The sequence below is a fragment of the Rattus rattus genome, chromosome 1, assembly GCF_011064425.1.
Source record: "Rattus rattus isolate New Zealand chromosome 1, Rrattus_CSIRO_v1, whole genome shotgun sequence".
Lineage (NCBI taxonomy): Eukaryota > Metazoa > Chordata > Mammalia > Rodentia > Muridae > Rattus > Rattus rattus.
The window spans coordinates 35,882,300-35,900,551 of record NC_046154.1 but is presented as its reverse complement, the minus strand read 5'-3'; the positions used below and the strand labels follow the sequence as shown (position 1 = coordinate 35,900,551).

General features: G+C 42.4%; 1 protein-coding gene across 1 annotated transcript; it reads left to right on the top strand.

The window, feature by feature from the left end:
- Positions 1-2,740: 2,740 nt before the first annotated feature.
- On the top strand, positions 2,741-3,271 carry LOC116887053 (MICOS complex subunit Mic10-like). The gene has a single exon (XM_032888547.1). It carries the CDS (start codon positions 2,821-2,823, stop codon positions 3,049-3,051), a length of 231 nt encoding a protein of 76 aa, XP_032744438.1. The 5' UTR covers positions 2,741-2,820; the 3' UTR covers positions 3,052-3,271.
- The last annotated feature ends 14,981 nt before the right edge of the window (positions 3,272-18,252 follow it).

The following is an 18,252-nucleotide window of genomic DNA, read 5'->3' as shown; positions in this document are numbered from 1 at the left end:
CTCCTGAATCGGAACCGCCTAGGATCCTTTTTCTTACAATAAGACATTTAAACACTTTCCAACCTTATTCCAACTATAGGAATTAATTTCTGCTCCTTCGATAATAAACCAAGGACAAGTTTCTCACACAAAGACAAAAAAAATTCACTTAAAATTAACCATGGACACTTTTCATCAATAAAACAAAAGAACTTGATTAAATCCTTTTTCTTAACTCTTAATCCTCTCTCCCTGAGTGAGCGCTTGATCTCTCCTATGAAACAAGCCTCCTAAATCCATACCTTCCCCATGGCAATTAGACGACAATTATTCGACCGGTCCTTACCTCCCTCTCCAGCGACGCACGAGCTATACGGCCTGAAGAGTCCTCGATTCCCGCTGCAGCTCTCTTATCTCCGTCGTCCTGTAGTCGGCCTTGCTTCGGGGTCCCTGTGTTCGGGCGCCACTTGTCCCCGCCAGCGGGGACCCAGTTATTCAGGGTCCCGAAGAGGCCTTCTACCTGTGGGCCAAAATGGGGGTGAAGAGAAGAAGGAGACCAAGCAAGAGTTCTGTTGTCAAGGTCTCGTTTATTGGGATGAACATTGCAGCTTTTAAGGCTTTCAGGTAGGGGGAGTGACCTTTGTGAAATATGAAGGAGGGGGGGAGATGAGGGTATAGGCAGTAATAGCTGGAGGCAAAGAAGTCAGGCGATGAGGTCAGGTGGTGGAGACACTGGGTGTAGACTGAGGAGATAACTGGTATCTGCTCGAGCTGAGGCATCCCTTGAATGTTATACTCCTGTGCCGTAAATTCATGGGAGAGGCTTTATCCAACAATCTTAAGACTTATGGCAGTCATCTTACGGGTGAGTCTCTGTGGCCAAACAGCCCAGAGTCACTTTGAACCATGCAGTCAAAAAGCGGCTAGGCCCAAATCCAATATGGCTCCGTGCACAAACCTAAGGATAATAGGTATAGAAGAGAGTGAAAATTCCCAACTTAAAGCGTCGGTAAATATCTTCAATAAAATTATAGAAGAAAATTTCCCTAACCTAAAGAAAGAGCTGCCCATAAACATACAAGAAGCCTCCAGAACTCCAGATAGACTGGACCAGAAAAGAAACTACTCCCATAATAATCAAAACACCAAATCCACAAAGAAAGAATTCTAAAAGCAGTAAGGTGAAAAGGTCAAGTAACATACAGAGGCAGACCTATCAGAATTACATAAGACTTCTCACCAGAGACTATGAAAGTCAGAAGATCCTGGGCAGATATCATAGAGACCCTAAGAGAACACAAATGCCAGCCCAGGCTACTATACACAGAAAAACTCTCAATTACGTCATAGATAGAGAAACCAAGATATTCCATGACAAAACCAAATTTACACAATATCTTCACGCAAATCCAGCCCTACAAAGGATAATAGATACAAAACTCCAACACAAGGAGAGAAACCACACCCTAGAAAAAGCAAGAAAGTAATCTTTCAACAAACCCAAAAGAAGAGGGACACACAAACACAATTTCACCTCTAACAACAAAAATAACAGAAAGCAACAATCACTTTTGACTTTCAACCAAAAGTTATCAAAAAAGATAAGAAAGGACACTTTATACTCTTCAAAGGAAAAAATATATCAAGATGAACTTTCAATTCTGAACATCTATGCTCCTTAATGCAAGGGCACCTACGTTCATAAAAGAAACCGTACTAAAACTCAAAGCACACATTGAGCCTCACACAATAATAGTGGGAGACTTCAACACCCCACTCTCATCAATGGACAGATCATGGAAACAGAAACTAAACAGAGACACAGAAACTAACAGAAGTTATGAACCAAATGAATTAAACAGATGTCTATAGAACATTTCAACCTAAAACAAAAGAATATACCTTCTCAGCACCTCATGATACCTTCTCCAAAATTGACCATATAATTGGTGGCAAAATAGGCCTCAGCCCAGGCTACTATACCCAGCAAAACTCTCAATTGACATAGATGGAAATATAAGAAGATTGAAATAATTCTTTGCATCCTATCAGATCACCACGGACTAAGGCTGGTTTTCAATAACAACAAAAATGACAGAAAGCCCACATACACATGGAAGCTGAACAATGCTCTACTCAATGATCAAGGTAGAAATAAAGAAAGAAATTCAAAGACTTTTTAGAATTTAATGAAAATGAAGGTACAATATATCCAAACTTATGGGACACAATGAAAGCTGTGCTAAGAGGAAAACTCATAGCTCTGAGAGCCTCAAAAAAGAAACTGGAAAGAGCATACACTAGCATCTTGACAGCACATTTGAAAGCTCTGGAACAAAAAGAAGCAAATACACCCGAGAAGTAGACAGCAAGAAATAATCAAACTCAGGGCTGAAATCAACCAAGTAGAAACAAAAAAACTATACAGTCAACAAAGCCAGGAGCTGGTTCTTTAAGAAAGTCAGCAAGATAGATAAACCCCTAGCCAGACTAAGCAGAGGACACAGAGACAATATCCAAATTAGCAAAATCAGAAATGAAAAGGGAGACAGAACAACAGAAAATGAGGAAATTCAAAAAATTATCAGATCCTACTACAAAAGCCTATACTCAGCAAAACTGGAAATTCTGGAGGAAATGGACAATTTTCTAGAGAGATACCAGGTTCCAAAGTTAAGTCAGGATTAGATAAACCATCTAAACAGTCCCATAACCCCTAAAGAAATAGAAAGGCATTAAAAGTCTCCCAAACAGATGGTGGCGGCCGGCTCTCGCGAGACTTACCATTAGTCGGAGCGCGGGGGCCGGCGGTGAGGAGCGCTGGAGCTGCCGGTAGGGAACATGTCGGAGTCCGAGCCGGGCAGAAAGTGGGACCGGTGTATGGCCGACGCGTTAGTGAAGCTAGGTACTGGTTTTGGATTAGGAATTGTTTTCTCCCTCACCTTCTTTAAGAGAAGAATGTGGCCATTAGCCTTTGGTTCTGGCGTGGGACTGGGGATGGCCTACTCCAACTGTCAGCATGACTTTCAGGCTCCATATCTTCTACATGGAAAATATGTCAAAGAGCAGTGACTTATGCTGAGAACATCCCAGCGGGAGGAAAGAGAAGCCGAGTATTCAGTATTCAGGAATACTGAAGTGCCCTGGAGTGCGCTGACGTCCTGTGACAGTGCCATCAGCAACGCTTTCAACTCCAGCCACTGTTTATGTGTTTGAAACCAAGTCTGTTGCTTTTGTATCATCTCTTTGGAAATTGTAAGGAGGTCTTAAATAAATGAAAAACAGGAAGCCCCCCCCCCAAAAAAAAAGTCTCCCAAACAAAAAACAGCCCAGGAACAGATGGGTTTAGTGCAGAATTCTCTCAGACCTTCAAAGAAGACCTAATACCAATACTCTTCAAGCTTTTCCACAAAATAGAAACAGAGGGTACATTACCCAATTTGTTCTATGATGCCACAATTATGCCTATACCTAAACCACACAAATACCCAACAAAGAATGAGAACTTCAGACCAATTTACCTTAAGAAAATCGATCCAAAAATACTCAATAAAATTCTTGCAAACCCAAGAACACATCAAAACGATCATCCATCATGATCAAGTAGGCTCCATCCCAGGGATGGAGGGATGTTTGAATATATGTAAAGCCATCAATGTAATTCACTATATAAACAAACTCAAAAAAAACACATGATCATCTCTAGATTCTGAGAAAGCATTTGACAAAATTCAACACCCCTTCATAATAAAAGTCCTGGAAAGATCAGGAATTCAAGGCCCATACTTAAACATAATAAAAGCAATATACAGCAAACCAGTAGCCAACACCAAATGGAGAGAAACTTGAAGCAATCCCACTAAAATCAGCGACTAGACAAGGCTGCCTACTCTCTCCCTACCTATTCAATATAGTTCTTGACATCCTAGCCAGAGTAATTAGACAACAAAAGGAGGTCAAAGGGATACAAATTGGAAGGGAAGAATTCAAAATATCACTATTTGTAGATGATATGATAGTATACTTAAGTGACCCCCAAAATTCGACCAGAGAACTACTAAACTTCATAAACAACTTGAGCAAAGTTGCTGGATACAAGATTAACTCAAACAAACCAGTAGCCTTCCTCTACTCAAAGGATAAACAGGCTGAGAAAGAAATCAGGGAAACACCATTCACAGTAGTCACAAATAATATAAAATGCCTTGGTGTGACTCTAACCAAGCAAGTGAAAGATGTGTATGACAAGAACTTCAAGTCTCTGAAGAAAGAGATTGAAGAAGATCTCAGAAGATGGATAGATCTCCCAGTCTATATTGGCAGCACTAATATAGTAAAGAGGTCATTTTGCTGAAAGCAATCTACAGATTCAATGCAATCCCCATCAAAATTCCATCTCAATTCTTCACAGAGTTAGAAAGAACAATTTGCAAATTCATCTGGAATAACAAAAAAACCCAGGACAGCAAAAACTATTCTCAACAATAAAAGAACTTCTGGGGGAAATCACCATCCCTGACCTCAAGCAGTATTACAGAGCAATAGTGATAAGAACTGCATGGTATTGGTACAGAGACAGGCAGATAGACCAGTGGAATTGAACTGAAGGCCCAGAAATGAACCCACACACCTCTGGTCACTTAATATTTGACAAAGTAGTTAAAAGCCATCCAGTGGAAAGATAGCATTTTCAACAAATGATGCTAGTTCAACTGGAGGTCAGCATGTAGAAGAATGCAAATAGACCCATTCTTATCACCATGTACAAAGCTCAAGTCCAAGTGGATCAAGGACCTCCACCTAAAACCAGATACATTGAAACTAATAGAAGAGAAAGTAGGGAAAAGCCTCGAACACATGAGCACTGGGGAAAATTTCCTGAACACAACACCAATGGCTTATGCTCTAAGATCAACAATGGACAAATGGGACCTCATAAAATTGCAAAACTTCTGTAAGGCAAAGAACACTGTCAATAAGACAAAATGGCAACCAACAGATTGGGAAAACATCTTTACCAATCCTACATTCAATAGAGGGCTAATATCCAACTCAAGAAGTTAGACTCCAGAGAAGCAAATAACTCTACTAAAAAATGGTGTACAGAGCTAAACAAAGAATTCTCAACTGAAGAATATCGAATGGCTGAGATGCACCTAAAGAAATATTCAATAATATTCAATAATATAATAATAATAATATTCCTTATTATCAGGGAAATGCAAATCAAAACAACCCTGAGATTCCACCTCACATCAGTCAGAATGGCTGAGATCAAAAACTCAGGTGACAGCAGATGCTGGTGAGGATGTGAAGAAAGAGGAACACTCCTCCATTGTTGGTGGGATTGCAGACTGGTACACCATTCTGGAAATCAGTCTGGAGGTTTTTCAGAAAATTGGACATTGAACTACCTGAGGATCCAGCTATACCTCTCTTGGGCATATACCCAAAAGTTGCTCCAACATACAACAAGGACACATGCTTCACTATGTTCATAGCAGCCTTATTTATAATAGCCAGAAGCTGGAAAGAACCCAGATGCCCTTCAACAGAGGGATGGATACAGAAAATGTGGTACATCTACACAATGGAATATTACTCAGCTATCAAAAACAATGACTTCATGAACTTCATAGGCAAATGGATGGAACTGGAAAATATCATCCTGAGTGAGGTAACTCAATCACAGAAAAACACACATGATATGTAGTCGCTGCTAAGTGGATATTAGCCCAAAAGTTCGGAATACCCAAGATACAATTTACAGAGCACATGAAGCTCAAGAAGAAAGACAAATGTGTGACTGCTTCAGTCATTATTAGAAGGGGGAACAAAATAGTCACAGGAGAAAATACAGAGACCAAGTGTGGAGCAGAGACTGAAGGAAAGGCCATCCAGAGACTGCCACACATGGAGATCCATCCCACATACAGTCACCAAGTGCAGTCACTATTTGGGATGCCAAGAGGTGCATGCTGACAGGAGCCTGATATAGCTGTCTCCTGAGAGGCTCTGCCAGAGTCTGACAAACCCAGAGGCAGATGCTTGCAGTCAACCATTGGACTGAGAATGCGGTCCTCGATCGAGTAGTTGGAGAAAGGACTGAGGTAGCTGAGGTGGTTTGCAACCCCATAGGAAGAACAACAATATCAACCAACCAGACACCTCAGAGCTCCCACGGACTAAACCACCAACCAGAGAGTACCATGTGGAGCGACCCATGGCTCCTCTTGCATATGTAGCAGAGGATGGGCCTTCTTAGGTATCAGTGGGAGTCCTTGGTCCTGTGAAGGCTCAATGCCCCAGTGTAGGGGCATGCCAGGGCAGGCAGGCTGGACGGAGGGAGTAAGTCCGTGGGCGCGTGGGGGAGCACCCTCATGGAGGCAGGGGGTGGGGGGATGGGATGTGGGGTTTCTGGGGGGAAACTAGGAAATGTAATGTAATAAATAAATAAATAATAATGTAATAAATAAATGCAATGTAAATAAAAAATCCAATTTAAAAAAAAAACAACTTGAACAGATTTGGGATGGATTTAAAAGAATGGGAATTAATTGGAATTGAGGAAGTTTTTAAAATATATTTTTTAAGCTTTTAAGATTTTTATATGAGTGCTCTATCTGTACGCACATCTGCATGCCAGAGAAGGGCATCAGATCACATCACAGATGGTTATGAGCCGCCACGTGGTTGCTGGGAATTGAACTCAGGACCTCTGGAAGAGCAGTTAGTGCTCTTAACCACTGAGCCATCTTCTGCCCCCTTAAAAAACTTATTTCTTTTGGATATGATGATGGCAAAACAATGCAAAAATAATTCTATGTTTCTTAAATTTCCTCAGCAGCCAAAATGAATTAAACCAAAAAGACAATCAATATGCATTAGATTTATTTTAAAGTCTGAGCTAAAATTATTTTTGGGACAACTTGAGAATCTGTTACATCAAACTGCCTACAAAATATACTAAAATCCAAAGCCTTCTAAGAAGTTCTTCCTCCAGGACGTCATGCTTTGGCATTGTTTGCAATTGTTTCCTTTACAGTATCAGCTGAATTGATACATTCGTACTTGCATGAAACAATCCAATTCTTTTGTACTTCAGAATTTTCTGTGATTATTTCTTAGGTACCTCTAAATAGTCTATTAACTAGGTTTTTTTGTTTTTTAAATCTTCTTATCCTAGTTAGGGTTTTACTGCTGTGAACAGACACCAACACCAAGGCAACTCTTATAAGTACAGCATTTAACTGGGGCTGGCTTACAGGTTTAGATGTTCAATCCATTGTCATCAAGGCAGGAGCATGGCATTGTCCAGGCTGATGTGGAGCTGGAGGAAGAAGAGTTCCACCTTTTATACTGAAGGTTTCTAGAGAGGACCGACTTCCAGGCAGCCAGGATGAGGTTCTTAACCCCACAGCCCCAGTGACACACTTCCTCCAGCCAGGCCACATCTATTCCAATAAGGCCACACCTCCTACTAGTACCACTCCCTGGGCCAAGCATATTCATTCAAATCACCACATGTCTTAAACTCATAATTAAAATTGGTCTAAATTTTATAGATACCGAATCTGAAAAGCCTTACGTTTAAATCTTTAAGAGTTAATGACCATTGTTAGTTAAAGGGATGTTATCTGTTTTTCATTTTATGCTCTGCCTTGGTCTGATAAAAGGTCAGACTCTGGCAAGGGAGAAAGTTAAAGGTTGCTCCCAAGAGCTTGTCCTTTATTAAAGGCATTGCTTTATATAGCTTAGAGACAAATCTTATACAGCATTCAGAGCTTCTAGTGCACAACTAGCAGTGAATGGACATTGGCGTGACATTGGGGTCTCGGACACTCTGTTATTAGGAACATGGAGATCTAAGCTGAAAGTGCATTACAGGCACACACAATACCTCCCTAACTAGTCAGACACACAACGTTACCAGGCATAGCATGGGGCCCGGGAGACTCCAGTGTAACACCATTGTATCATAACTGAAACTTAAGTTTGTCACATAATCCTTTATATATTTCCTTTCTAGGACCCATGACAACTAAAATACGATAATAGTCCATCCTCTTTATGCATGCAAATAAATGATTTGAGAAATTTTAGTATTAATCAAGTTACTAAAATCCGTTACTACACACAGGATTAAGTTACTGTGGAATGACACAACCACATACTTAATTGGCAAATTAAAAATAAATGAAAGAATGAATGACTAAATAAATGGGGATATTTACGTTACCTATATCCTCACATTCTAGCTATGCTAACTTCAATTTTTTTTTTTATTTTAAAGGATAATGCCTTTTCTGCTGCCCACAAACATTTGCCCTAAGAGAGACACATTCTAAAGTAAATGCTAAGTAAAAAGAAAGAGCCCGAGGGCTGTTCCAACATCCGGGTGAGTTTACCTGTGGGAGTTTAGTCTTGCTGTCTGTCTATTGTAGTGCTAAGTGTAGGCCCCACACCGGAGTCTACACACAAACTCAACTAATCCTGTGCCCCTAAGTTATTTTTGTTTGGTAAAGAAAGATCCCAACAGCTAACAGCTGGGCAGAGGAGGCCTAGGTGGGTGTTGAGAGCTTTGGGTGCTACTTCTAGGAATTTGACATTTGTCACTGGTCTTGGACAAGGAAGTAGGGTCAGATAAGAATATTAGAAACAGTGACCAGGGGGCCTTGTTTACTGCTGTGCTGAATGCCTACCTTATGTGATTGCTTTGCTTACAACTTTACTTAATTACTATCTTGTGCGATTTCCTTGTTTACCACTTTTCGATTACTTTGTTTTTTTTTTCTTTTTTCTTTCTTTTTTTTTTTTTTTTTCTATTCGGGTTTTTCTAAAGATTTATTCATTTATTATATATAAGTACACTGTAGCTGTCTTCAGACACACCAGAAGGAGGCATCGGATCTCTTTACAGATGGTTGTGAGCCACCATGTGGTTGCTGGGAATTGAACTCAGGACCTCTGGAAGAGCAGTCAGTGCTCTTAACCGCTGAGCCATCTCTCCAGCCTGATTACTTTGTTTTCGATCTAAGAACTGACCATGGTTTTTTGTTTGTTTTGTTTTGTTTTTTGTTTTTTGTTTTTGGATATACCTAGAATGATATAAAAGCAGACTGGGGAAAGAATAAAGACTTCATTCAGCCTCAGCACAGGCTGCAGTCCTGTCATAATTCTGTCTAATTGGTTTTCTTCCTTTTAATCCTTACTTCCTCCCTTGATACCCAGGTGACTGACTCAGCTGGCTTGGTCAGGTGGGGTTTAGGGTTCCCGAGCTTGCGGTTGGAGGAGAACCATGAGGAAGAATGTAGAGGAAGGAGAAGCTGCCATGGGTTAGGTGAGCCATAAAAGTGGGTCCTGGAGGTTGGCTGATTGGAGTTAGAAGCAGCCCAGATGAAACACAGCAAGTAGTAAGTAGTAATTCGAGGTTATTGATAGAAAAGTAGATTCCAATAGCATAGAGAGTAGATATGTGCCAGCTATAGTGCTGATTATGGCTTATTGTAAATATAAAAGTTGTGTGAAGTAGAAACTTCTAGTTCTTTGGAAAGTTAGTTACGTCAAATGATGTTTTGCTGGGGCACACAGGTGAAAGGCTGTCTTGCTAAAGCAAACATGTGAAAGACCGTTTTCCTGAAGCAGACACAGGCGGAAGGATGTTTGCATATAGCAGACACCTGAAACTATGCTTGATGAAGGAGTATAACTATGACCCCACAGACAGCGGGAGAGGAGCACTGAGCATCGGTTTGGTTTGCTAGGCCTCACTGTTTTTCCCTAACAACACTCACGTATTGGTTTGCCTTACATAGCATTGTTGAGCTCAGCTTGTGGTAATCAGCCATTGAGAGAAGCTCGCCCAAGAGCTGCTTGTGAGGTTCCTGCAGTAGTCTGCCACCTCCACAGCCTCACCTTAGGCCGGTTGGTGAGCCTGGGCGATTTCTTCAGGATTGAACTACAGTTGCTGGTTTATGCCTGGTGTCTGCCTGCTGAAAGGTCTGAACTATATAGCTGCTGTTCATGTGTGCTCTCTGCCTGCCTAGAGCACTGGTCTGCAGCTGCTGACTCGTATTTGGTGTTTGCTACAGGACTGAATGGCTGCCCAAGAAGATCAAGCCCACCCCCAAAGAACTATTGCTGAATAGGTCTATTCCCTCACCTCCTAATAACTTTTCTCTTCTGATACCTCTGCTGGCTGTTGGGCTACAGGAGAGGTTGAACCCTTATTAAAAGTAGGTTGCAAAAACATATACCTACAGTTGTGTGTATCTTTTATCCTGGAATTAAATGGTCAAAGGCTGGTTAGAAACTCTGGGTCAGGATTAAATCATTTCTACAACATTATGCCTATTGTTTTTCAGAAAATTAAGTGCCAGATGGCTCCTGGTCTGATGCATTCCACCAGGACATCCAGAGACCACTGGACAAATGAAAGGTATAAAACATCCGACCAGGACATCCAGAGAACACTAGATGAATGAAACTTCTGAAGGCAGATGACAAATCCATTGAGATGGCCCAAGGGGGAGAATCACCTGATAAAACTTAGGGAGACATTAGGACTTTAACTCGTTAAGCCAAGACTTTGAGGAAACAACAAGGACTAACCTAAAAAAAGATACTGTTATACTTAATGACTGTAGCTTGCTAATTCTTTTTAATGCCGAATCCAAATGCCTTTTGATAGGGAGATTAAAGATACACCTATAACAGTATGACACACCTATGATAGACAGTATGACACACCTGTGATAGGAGAGACAGAGTGTCATGATAAGGGTTATTATAAATGTTTATGTGGAATAGGCTGTATTACATCCATTTTGCTCACAACAAAAACATTAGCAGAAATTATAGAGATAGATAAATTGAGAATGGTTTTTGCCTGTCTTCAGTCCTCTGTTAGCTATTCTTACAATTCTCTTATGCTTGCCTGTAGTAATTAGACTAGCTATAGAGGCAAAGCAGTCAACCTTGGCCTCTATTGCAGCAACTATTTTTTTTTAAATAAAATTAGAAGGGTGGGGGAGATCTTGGAGGCACAGAGGTCCTGGTACAAAGTGTTATGGAAAATCAGGAATGTTGAACACACAGGGGCCTCTTCTCAATGGAGAAGATAAAATACCCATTTTACTGCCCAGAAGACTGGTCATGACCCAGTGACCTTTTGCTATCTGTAGAGGCAGGCCTCACCTAAACTTCCCAGAATGGTTATTTCAGATTCTTCCCTCCCTAGACCATTACTTACTATACTGACTGGTTTTGTGTGTCAACTTGACAGAAGCTGAAGTTATCACAGAGAAAAGAGCCTCAGTTGAGGAAATGCCTCCGTGAGACCCAGCTGTTAAGGCATTTTCTCAACTAGTGATCAAGGCGGGAGGACCCAGCCCATTGTGGGTGGTACCGTCCCTGGGTTGGTGGTCCTGCGTTCTATAAGAGAGCAAGCTGAGCAAGCCAGTAAGAAACATCCCTCCGTGGCCTCTGCACCAGCTCCTGCTTCCTGACCTGCATGAGTTCCACTCCTGACTTCCTTTGGTGATGAACAGCAACGTGGAAGTATGAGCTGAATAAACCCTTTCCTCCCCAACTTGCTTCTTGGTCCTGATGTTTGTGCAGGAATAGAAACTCAGACTAAGACACCCACCCTTAGGGTGGATGTCACAAGTACATTACAGCCTGCTGACTCCTATGCTATCTGTCAGAGAACACATACATGTACTCCTAGGCCTTTTAGCTGTAGAACCCACCCTGACGGTCACATGTACTTTGTAAAGGCGTTTCTATGTAGTCACATCTTAAGCTTTATTGTGCACCTGTGATTGGACTGACTGTCTCCTGGAAACCTTCCCCCAAATTGTACTGTGTTTTGAATATGCTGACAATGAACTCCCTGGCATTGGACTTCCTAAAGTCTGACCCAGCTTGACAAAGTCGATCTGCCCTGGGTTTCCATTCTTACCTCTTTGTCAAGTTTGCTTCCCTGTCTGGTGCCTGTAGGAACCCCTTAGGTTTTGATAAATGTAGAAAATGGTTACGTCTAAGTCATTTTGTAGAGTGTCTTTTTTTTTTTTTGGTTCACCTTTAAAAAGTTTTTTTATTACTGTATATCAATCATTCATGATGAGAGCCTCCACTTCCCGTCCCTTGCCCATAAGCTTTTTCAAATGTTTGTGCTGCGTTTGCTTATGTGTTTACAGAAGGGCACTCCCCCTCCTTCTTGAGGATTGCATTAAGAACAAACAGCACGGTTTTCTACAGTGTCTTGTGAGAGTAGCATGCTGCACAGTAACCTACATAACAAAGATCAGCCATTCCCTGCCTAGCATCTGTCTAAACAGTGAGGTCCCCAGAAGGGCTTCATGAATTGAGGTAGTTCACATACAAAGAGAATAAAGTGTGAGGTCAGATTAGAGGGACAGTAAGAGTGTTTGCTTGGGTTGACACTGAAGTGATCAGGGTAGGACATGCCCCATCCAAGGACGACAAGCAAACTTGTAAGGCGCTCACACTTTGAAAAACAAGACAAGCAAGAATCCAAGAGTCTGCAACGGGAGGAAGGAGAGCACAAGAAAGAAGGGCCAGCTGGGGCTGGAGAGATGGCTCAGCACATAAGAGCACTGGCTGCTCTTCCTGAGGCCCTGCTTTCCATTCCCAGTGCGTGCATGAAGACTTGCAACCATTTGTAACTTCCAAAGGCTGACTCCCTGGCCCCCACGGGGCACTGCACATACATGGCACACAAAGCACTCTCTCTATAAAATCTAAAAAATCAAATGGTTACTATTTTCACTTAGTAAGGTTAACATATTTCAGAAGAAGGATGACTTATGATAATATTATTGGTAAAGTATTGTCTGACAGGAAGCATAGAGCCACAGACATGGTAGGTTCTGAATCCTCCATTTTAGTTGACAGAGATAAAGAGCAGGGACAGAGAGATGAGAATAAAGGAAGTCCTTGTCTCTGCCCGGGGTCAGAGGCAACATTAAGTGTCTTGAGGTGCCAAGGGCACCTGAGGGAATTGGGTCTGTGATGGTGCTGCAGGTGGAGAGTCTATTTCAGAGCAAAATGACCGAAGGGTTTGTAACCGGCTCAGAGACCTTGGCACACCTAACTGCATTCGGAAGTACCATTCAGGCCATATAATGTAGCACATAGGCAGCACCGCCTGCCAAAATAAAGACTAAGACCTAATCCATCAAAGTCCACAGTTCTGGGAAGACTCTAAATGTACTAACCTGGTTTTTTGGGGGTTTTGTTTTTTGTTTTCTTTTTTTTTTTCTTTATGCTTCTGTAGTTCCGCTTCTGACTATCTGACTAACTGTGCTTGTTAACTGAAGCATGTCAACCCAGACTGTGTTTTTGTGCTTAAAAGCTCACCCTGAGAAAGACTTGGGACTGCACTAAGATCCTGAATACCCAATATAGTTACCACTGGCCAATAAAGACTTACTGTTTGCTTAAACCCATGTCAGAGCAGTTTTCTCTGGTGGATACCTCACAACAGGATTTAAAAGAGACTAATGGGTTAACTCACAGTCTACACGTGACTGACCACAGCCAAGGTCTACTCTAGCAAGGAATAACCCAGATAAGACCTGAGCTATGACTCTAACAGGTCAACCATGGGTCTGACATCATTGAAGAATGGTAGCCCAGGGGCTAGATAGATGACTCAGCAGGTCAAAGCACCTGCTGTAAAGATTTGGTGACTTGAACAGGAACTTAAAGACTATTTTGGGTATTTTTGGAGTTCTTATGGTATAGGTCAAGAAAGATCTTCAAACCAATCCATCAAAGGGCTTTGACATTGTTCCTCTTATGGGCCATGAATCACAGGTAGAAGTCATGTGATGTTACAGTGATGTGTGACTGCTGCACATGGTATGATTTTAAACTTCTGAATTCTAAGCCCACGTGAACCTTTGTGAGGCGCACATGTATTTGTTGGGTGTTGTACAGAGGAGACCACTGCAGAGAGAAGCAGTGGGTGTCTTCCTTCCTCTCCAGCCCAGGGCTTTTGTTACCCTTGCAGGTGATAAGGCCATGCAGATAATCAGTGAGCATATACGCCCCTGAGCCGAAATACAACAACAATCAGAAGAAAGGAGAAGGTCTGATGGTAACCCAGGCGGCTTTGGGAATCAAGGTGGCTTTGGTAGACATAGACAGGGGTGGGGTGGGAAGGTTGGAGTTGGTTTGGGAAATAACAGGGGTAGTGATATGGGTGGGGATGATATGGGTGGGAGATGAAGTTTGGCCTCAGCGTGAATACAGCAGTGATGGGTGATGTTGGGTGTGTGTGATGGGCATGTTGGACAGACAGGAAGCAGTCAGGCCCATCCGGTAATAACCAAAGTCGGGGCAGCATGCAGAGGGGGTCAAATCAGCCTGTGGTTCTGGAACTTGCTCCTATTGTGGTTCTAGTGCTTGTCTTGGCTGGGGGCTGGCGTCAAATGCAGGGTCAGGCGGTGCCTTTGACTCTGAGGAGGGTTTAGTTCAAGTGTAGACTCTAACTCCTCTGGCTGGGGAATGGAGACAGTGGTTATGGTTGGTTGATATGAATGGTGGGAATTCAAAATTTTCTAAATTCACATTAAGTTCTTTGTAAATACATACGTAGTAATTTTATTGGTTTGCTTAGCGTGGAGTATATGCAGCAGGTTTGTGACATTTTCTTTGGAAAGAGGAAGAGATGGAAATCTTGCGCTGTGACATAGGGGTTAAAACACAGAGTGGCTGAAGGTGAGCTGCTGGTGTGTACCGGACTGGGCCACTTCAGCCCATCTTGGGTTTGTAGAAATGTTGTGCCCTCGTATCTAAGGGATTCCTTAGTACGTCCAACGTAGAAACTATCGGTTAGAACTGTACTGTTTTCTTATTTAATTTGAATCCTGGGAGACCATGGGGCCGTTGTGTTTTGTTCCTGTGGTTTTGTTTTTAACACTGGTCTTCCCTCATGCATAAAGTACTATCTGAAGCCGTCCTCCAGTCTCTGAAGCTCATCTTGTTTCAAATGTCGGCTCTGCCGACAGCAGGCTGTGGATATTCTTCCCTTGGAGCACGCTGCTGTATCTGTGTTTTATCATCCAACGATGCATCACCGTGGCTGCTCCACTGTCACCCACTACTCTGTAGTTCACAGAGTCGTATCAACACTGGGACTGCAAGGCTGTGACACAGAACCTGAATCGCTTAACTGAAACCCTGTTGGATTGATGGTGGTGTAGAGGCATGCAAGGCTTGTAGGGTGAGAAAAGGAGAGAGTGTGGCTGCAATTTGGTGCCACTGGATCCTATAGCTTTGGTGAGACTGTCCGCAGAGAGCAATGGTGGGAAATGACTTGAAGTCACTTGGAATTCTGTTCTTGGAAAACCTACCTCAGTTGAATGTGCTAAGTGAAAAGACACATGTGCTGCTGCAGGCTGTGCCCTGTGCTTGTGTGCCTTGTGTGAGTTGTCATTGTTGGAAATTCTTGGTTCTTTTTGAACACTCAGAGAACTCATCCCACAGATGTAGGTGATGGGGGTTAATAGTGACATTTGTGTAAATACGTGGCCTTATAAATCCAGAAGCATTCAGTACTTTAATTAACTCTTTTGGCTCTTGGACAAGTTGGACCTTTCAGTGGTGAAGATGTGGCTATTACTATGAGGCATTTCAGCCTGGCTGTACAGTACCAGGCTCACAGCCATCAACCTGACTGTTCAGTCACTTTCCATATCCCACTATAGGACTGGTGTAAGCAATACGTGCTTTTCAGTAGCTCCGTCCAGCAAAACCCTCACCCAGACATAGTGCACAGGCCATGGAGCATCATAGTGCTTGACCCTGGTACTTACCCAACCTTCTCCTCTCCTCTCTTCCCCGCTATGACTTATTTTTCCAAATTTTTGTCCACATTCCAGATAAAGTTTCCTTACTACGGAGTGTTGGCATGTGGTAGGATTGTCCTTTCTTTGTCTGGATAACCTCTGATTCAGGTCTCGTCTCAACGTACCCTTCACATTGTAACACTGTGTTCAGGTCTCGGTCTCAACGTACCCTTCACATTGTAACACTGTGTTCAGGTCTCGTCTCAACATACCCTTCACGTTGTAACACTGTGGTTTCCATCTGTGCTGTTCTGTCTCACAGCAGTCTCCCTACCAGGCTCCATTAGCAGGATGTCAGAAAGTAACGACATTTCATTTAACACATCCCACCCAGAGGCTGACAGATCGCATATGCATAGTAAACATATGGCATCTTATTTTTTAATTTTTTACATTTATTTTCTTTTTCGAGACAAATTTTTCTGAGAAGCCCTGTCTGACTGTAGACAAGGCTGGTCTCAAACTTTGAGCCCTATCTTCCTCTGCCTCCTGAGTTCTGGGATTAAAGGCATGGCTGACACCACCACCTGGCATGGAGGAGATGACTTTAAAAGCTAGGCTCACAATCCCAAATACTGATAACCTTCTTAGAGCTTTGTTTTGTTTTGTTTTTTTTTCTAGGTTAAATTTGGTTTTGGTTTGTTGGAAACAAGGTCGTTGTATATCCTGGGCCTGGCCTGAAAGTTGCTATGCAGACTAGGCTAGCTGTGAACATACAGAGACATGCTTGCTTCTGCTCCCAAGTGTGGAGATTGATGGACACTGCCACCATGACTGGCTCAGACTAAATCACACACACACACACACACACACACACACACACACACACACACACACACACACACACACACACACACACACACTTCTTTTCAGTGCTAAGGACTGAACCCAACATCTTGAACTTGCTTAGCAAGAGCTCTACCACTGAGCTATACCCTTAGCTCCATTTATAGATTTTAACCTCTTCTACTTATCCTGCTTAGCTAATAGGAAGGGGCTCAGACCTCCAAATACAGTCTATCACACCTGGGGTTCAGACCGGGCAGGCTGAGTAGAGTAGGCTATACTTTCTACAACAGTTATACATAGAAGGTACAGAACAGTTGTATGCCAAGAAGCACCATAGGCCACTTAGAGGTGTGAAACTGGAGAGAAGCAACTTTTCTGACTTTAGTGTGCAAGCAAGCCTGACTTTTTCATATGTTATGTTACTCACAGAAACAACAAACAACACTTCCCAGTCTCTACTATCATCAGCAGTGGGTTGACAGCTAGAGTTGGAGTTGCAGGACTTACTGACCATTCCCACACCCTCAGCTTTTTTTTCTGCTATTCACTTTCACAGCACAACTCTCAGATAACTGGTAGAGAAGCGGTGTCTCACACCCTTCATGTACCACCTACCATCTCCCATGTGCCAGTCCTCCTGTTCAATGTACTCTGTTGGCTCTCTAGTGAGATCAGAAACTGAGCTCACTCTTGTCAGGCAACACATTTTATCTTTTAAACAATATTTATGTGTATGTTAGTCTGTATGAGTTATGTGCACCATGTGCATGCAGGAGCCCACAGAGGCCAAAAGAGGGCATAAGATCCCCTGGAACTGGAGTTACAGGCAACTGCAAACCACCATGTGGGTCCTGGGAACAGAGCTCTGGTCCTTTGCAAGATCATTCAGGATTCTTAATTGTTGAGCCATCTCTTCCTATCTCAGGTTCTCTGTCAAATAAGGGTGATAATAGGAGAACTGGAGGTCAGTTCTGTTTTTGTATGTAAAATAAGTCCTGGTCTGAAACCCAACAAATAACACTTCATGGGGCTATGAACATTCAATAGTATAGTTTTATAAGTGCTATAACTTCTCACAGCACTTTTCACTGTGTATTCCTGGTGATTCTAGAACCTATCTTTGCCTACAAATCATCTGACCTCACTAAATGCTGATTTTGGTCTATCCAGTTGACAGCTATGCCTGAAATTCTGCATTTTTATCAAGCTCATTTCTGACACTCTTGCCTACTGCCTGAGTAAGGACATTCCAAGATATAGTGGCTTTCACCATTCTTAGGTAAAGCTCCACGGTGGCCCTGACAGATTTACTTTGGCATTTTTTTTTTGTCTCCCAAAGCATTTTAAAATCTGTTTAGTATCTGAGACAGGGTGTCATAGCCTAGACTGGTCTTGAACTTACTATATAGCTGAAGATGACTGTGAACTTCTAATCCTCTCTCCACCTCCCACGGTGCTGAAATACAGATATATGCCACCATGTTTATTGCATATATCTTTAAAAATTTGCCGAGTGTATTGGTCATGCTTGTAATTCTAGTCCTTGGCAGGTTAGGTAGGATTGTGAGCTCCAGGCCAGTCTTGGCTACATGGTGAGACCATGTCT

What these genes read in the sequence shown, in the direction of transcription:
- LOC116887053 (XM_032888547.1), top strand. Translation starts at nt 2,821, where the DNA reads ATGTCGGAGTCCGAGCCGGGCAGAAAGTGGGACCGGTGTATGGCCGAC.